Below are 5315 nucleotides of genomic sequence, written 5' to 3'. Positions count from 1 at the left end.
GCTCCGATGTCCCGCCCCCCGAGGGGTGGCTGCTTCGCGTCCCGCCCTCCTCGCGAGGAGTCAGTGGGTAGGGGTCGGGCTTGAAGCCATCGCTGCGGGAAGGTTCTTGTGTCCCCGGACGCAGACCATGGAGAGCGCGCTGGCGGTGCCCCGGCTGCCCCCGCATGATCCGGGGACGCCGGTGCTGTCGGTGGTGGACATGCACACGGGCGGCGAGCCCCTGCGCATCGTGCTGGCTGGGTGTCCGGAGGTGTCCGGGCCCACCCTGCTGGCCAAGCGGCGCTACATGCGCCAGCACCTTGACCACGTGCGGCGACGGCTCATGTTCGAGCCCCGAGGGCACCGGGACATGTACGGGGCTGTCCTAGTGCCGAGCGAGCTGCCGGACGCGCACCTGGGCGTCCTGTTCCTGCACAACGAGGGCTACAGCTCCATGTGCGGCCACGCAGTGCTGGCGCTGGGCCGCTTCGCCTTGGACTTCGGGCTTGTGCCGGCGCCAGCTGCGGGCACCCGCGAGGCCCGCGTCAACATCCACTGCCCATGCGGGCTGGTGACCGCCTTCGTGGCGTGCGAGGACGGCCGCAGCCACGGCCCGGTGCGCTTCCATAGCGTCCCGGCCTTCGTGCTGGCAACAGGTAACGGGCGGGACGTTTGCAGCCCAGGGCGGAGCTGCAACCGGGACGCAACTAACAACATTAACGGTGTCTCTAGGCTGGAACTCTCGCAACTAACCCATCCCGCGTGCCCTTGCAATTAATAAAAAGGTAAATCACTGCGAACGTGTGTCAGCAGTCTTGCGTATTTGCTTGGTGCGTGCAATTTCTGTTTTCCCTGACTCCCATCCGCCTGTGGTTTTGAGAGACCCTTGAGGAGTGAGGAATTCCGTGTTACCCTGACTCAGCGCCTCCTTCTGCACTGGTGAGGCATTCCTAGAGATTTCACCGGTGGGTAAAGCAAAGTACGGTCAGGGTCAAGGAAAGAGCGAAGAACAGCCAATGTACCAGGGTTCCAGGCTGGCTCAGAATATGCTTGGTAGACACAGAATCACAGTAAGTTACTAAACCTGGTCTCCTTTCCTCACCTCCCTCACTTCTTTGAGGAAGAATTAAATGAGAAGGAATGAACAAAGCAGTTTATAAATCATTAAGATACGAATGTTGCTTTTCTTTAAGAACAGGAACACGCATTGCCTGGTTTCAAATCCTGATAACCCCCTAAAGCTGTGCAACTTGAGGCAAATTACTTAATTTCTCTGTGCCTGTTTATTCTCTTACCTCATAGAGTTTTTTTGTTAGGATTAAATGAGAGTATGCAAGATACTGTATTCCTGGAGATAGATTGCAAGGTATATATGATTGCTAAAGTTCCGTAGGCCTATTGTGTGATTAAAAGGTTTTGCTGGATTCCCTAGTACAGATCCTTGTACAGCTTATGTAAAGCAGGGCCTCTGTATAACCATAACCCTTACACGAGGGAGATCCCTCATGGGGATGACCTGGCAAGCTGGCATCTGGTTTCTCATCTGAATACTACCTCCCGGGGGCCGCAGTCTTATCAGTAAGAATGCTTTAGTCGTTGTGACTGGAAGTGAGCCAGGAGCCGGTTTACCAGGAATAGAGTTATCATTCTCTTAAAAATCTTCAAGCCATGCAAATCATCTGTTAGAAAGTTGGACCTTGATTCCCCCTGAAGAACTAGGTTTCAGATTAGCCTGATTTGATAAGTAATAAAACAGGCACTTTTAGAGCAACCTCAGGCAGCTGAAACCCACAAGTTAACGAAGAATGCCTCTGGAGAAATTGATGCCATTTTCCCGGAGAATGGTGTCACTTCCAGATTGGGAGGCCACTTGAGGGAGACAGAATTTATGTTTACGATTCCATTTTTAAAACCTCAACAGTTTAACTAGCGTGGTTACCAGAATTCCCCCTAGGCAACTACAGCAGCAGATTAGAAACACTCTAGACTTCTGTGGGAAATGGCAGCTGGCAGCAAGAACACGAACTACATCACATTTCTGGGTCAGTTAGGGCCAGGGTCAGTCAACCACTTGACCTCAGTAGTTCCTCTCAGTAGTTCCTGAGAGCATCACTGTGTGACAGTACAATAATTAATGGTAACTGAGTTAAGAAAATGAAATGCTATATTCTCTACTTTGAAAAATGCATACAAGACAGACATAGAGTTCAAGGTCACTGCCCCACCTCTCGCCATCTCAGTGACCTTGTGCTAGAGTTCATACCTCAGTATCACAGTCTGTAAAATGAGGATGACAATAGTACCCACCTCGGAGGGTTGTTGAGTTCTTCTCCACCCCACTGGGCTAAAATGCAAACTCTTTTTTGTTCACAGTATTCTAGGTGTCTAGAAGAGTAGTTAGTCAATGAATATTTGTTGAATGAGTAACTAAATAAGTGAAATTTGGAGAAGAATATGCTGATTGACAAATGTAAACATCTGGTCCTCTTGAGAAACCTATTCCCATTGGAAATTAAAGTTTTGGCCTTCGAGTCCCTAATCTGTGCCAGGAACTCCCCACACATGGAATTTTCAAAACAACTCTTTTAGGAGAAATAGCAGGTACAGTCTGCACAAGACACCAAAACCATATTAAATGGCAGAACTAGGGTTGGAACCCTGGCCTATCATATGGCTTGCCTCTCATCCTTAAAATTTTTTGTAGTTTAAGGAGATATGTTTCAATTTCTGGAATACTGCTTAGTGTATCACACCTCATTCACAGATACAGCGTATTTTAAAATCTATCTTGTCCAACTAAACTCCAAGAAGGGAAAAGCCTATGTTTTATTCTTCCTTGTACTTCTTATATCTTCTACAGTAATTGGCACATAGTAGGTGCTCACTAAATCTTGAGCAAAGTAAATCAAATTGAAATTTCAGTGATATGCTTGTATAGAAGAAAAGAAAAACCCTTAGATTTTGGATTGTGTTCTGGATAGAGGTTGTGTATTTTAGTAGAAAGGGTTTGGGCTTTGGAGTCACCTGGTCCTGGGTTTGACCCCAAGCTCTGCCACTTATTTGGTGGGTAAGTCAGGGAATAATGTGAGGATAGTAAGTAAAACAGTACCTACCTCTCAGGGCTGTAGTAATTAAGGCGCTAATGTAATGAATTAAGGAGCTAGTATATGTAAAGACCTGCCACATAGGAAGTACTCATGGGTGAAATAAATATCTTAATTTTTAATGTTAGTAATTTAGTGATTAAAAAATGAAAGAGTCACCGATAATTGATGGACAAGGGTAACTTTAAAGGAAATTTGGTCCGTTTTAAAGAAAAGGAAACCAAAACTCAGTGAGGTGTAGCACTCTACCCAACTGCCCACCCCAAGAAAACCAGACCCAAGATTCTAGAAAGGGTGGGCCAGGGAAATGATTGTAGGCTCAGGGATGACTTCTCCTGAACCAGCTTCCCAACTCCATCCTGGCCCCCGGACTGGTGGCCAATGCCGCATTCGGGTGTTACAATCAAGAGAAGAGGGCAGGCAGACTGAGCCCCGGGACCATCACCTGGGTCTCCTGGTAAGTGCTGATCTTCATCCTCACCTTAGCTCTCCACCTTCCAGCAGTCTCTCATTTCTATTAACTTCCCCATTCTCTTTTCATGAAACTTGCTTTTCTTGTTGCACGAGCATCAAGATAAAGACATTTTTTATTCAGTTTTGTTGTTACAATCCACAGCCTGTTTTACTCTTTCGATGGTAAACTTGATCTATTTTAACACATCATGGGTTAAAAGGGCTTCTGTGGACTAATGTGGACTGACAGCATACTGATAGCCTTCTGTGGACTGATAGCATGCTGGTATCTTTGTATGACTTAGCATGAAAACTCAAGAACACAAGACATTTTCTTTCCCAAAACTTAAATTCTGAAATTGAAACCCTACTCTGTCCTTTTGGTTCACTTAGCCTCATCACTCCATGTGTTGTCCCCTTTCCTGATATGTGTGAGCAAAAGGTTTCTTAAAAGGGCTGTGGCCTTGGAGAGGATGGCACTTCAGTCCTCAGCTTACACAGTTAATCAGCGAAGTGGACCAGCAGCATTGGCTGTCCTACCTCACCTGGTCCATGCCCTCTGCACCACCTCCCCGTCCTCTGTTTCTTCACGTCCTGCTCCTGTGTTGCCCGGTGGAAGTTAACACAAGTCCTCTGTGCACTAAGGACCTTCAGCCTCCACTCTTCTCAAGGCAGAAAAAATGTATCTCTAGGAGAAATATTTCTACCTTCAGGACACTCCTTTGCCAACAGATGTCTTTCCCTTAGAGCTTAGGCTTCTGTAAAATAAAAACGTGAAAGACAAACTTTCTCCCCTGCCATAGGCTTCCCTGAAAGACGGTGATCACCAAGCCAGCTTAAATTAGGGAAGAGGAAAAGAGGAAAATTTGAGAAGAGGGGAAATAAACATCACCCAGCCCCCTTTCTTTGGAAATACAGATTGAAGATTTCAAACTACTGACCTTCAGGTGAAACTTTGGGGATATTCAGACTTAAAATGCTCAAATAAAAACCCTGGTGCAAAATGATGCTGTAGCGGTCAATGATTCTACAATGTCATTTTTCTGTGTGTTTGCCTGCAGGATACCTTAATTAGATGAAAATATGTAGATAAGTATATATACTTTATGTAGAAAAAATCTTTTAAAATTTTTGTTTTGACATTACAGCTGAAGAAAACTGATTTGTAAATAGGATCCAAGATCCTTACTATTTTAAACCATCTCTCATAGTATAAGTGGGGAATAGACATTTTCCTTCTTAGTGTTCACAGGGATGCCCTTGGGTTTCCCTGTCTCGGTCTCAGCGGTGTTTCCTAGAAAAGATCCTCAGAGAAGTTAATGAATATGTCTGTATGAGTTAGGGAAAGCATGACATTCAGTTTGTAACTTCTGCAATCATCAAGTTAAAATAGAAAATAGAATGATACATCTAGCTATTATTCACTTGATGCTTACTAATTTTAAAAAATTGATTTTTACTTCATTATTTTTATGATAGGAAAAGAACATCCCTCTTGAAAAATAAACATATTAAAAATCCTGGCCGGGCGCGGTGGCTCAAGCCTGTAATCCCAGCACTTTGGGAGGCCGAGACGGGCGGATCACAAGGTCAGGAGATCGAGACCATCCTGGCTAACACGGTGAAACCCTGTCTCTACTAAAAAATACAAAAAACTAGCCGGGCGAGGTGGCGGGCGCCTGTAGTCCCAGCTACTCGGGAGGCTGAGGCAGGAGAATGGCGTGAACCCGGGAGGCGGAGCTTGCAGTGAGCTGAGATCCGGCCACTGCACTCCAGCCC

General features: G+C 46.0%; 1 protein-coding gene across 1 annotated transcript in view; it reads left to right on the top strand.

Annotated features, from left to right (window-relative positions):
* The first annotated feature begins 4 nt into the window (after positions 1-4).
* L3HYPDH (trans-L-3-hydroxyproline dehydratase) overlaps positions 5-5315 on the top strand; it is a 12251-nt gene continuing 6940 nt past the window's right edge. Inside the window, exon 1 of the mRNA XM_017865855.1 lies at positions 5-635. Within this exon, the coding sequence (XP_017721344.1) occupies positions 128-635 (508 nt within the window). The 5' untranslated portion in view covers positions 5-127. The remainder of the gene's footprint in view (positions 636-5315) is intronic.

Source organism: Rhinopithecus bieti, unplaced genomic scaffold (genome assembly GCF_001698545.2).
Source record: "Rhinopithecus bieti isolate Rb0 unplaced genomic scaffold, ASM169854v2 scaffold_83527, whole genome shotgun sequence".
Lineage (NCBI taxonomy): Eukaryota > Metazoa > Chordata > Mammalia > Primates > Cercopithecidae > Rhinopithecus > Rhinopithecus bieti.
The sequence above is the reverse complement of the archived record's forward strand: the minus strand, read 5'-3'. Positions and strand labels throughout refer to the sequence as shown.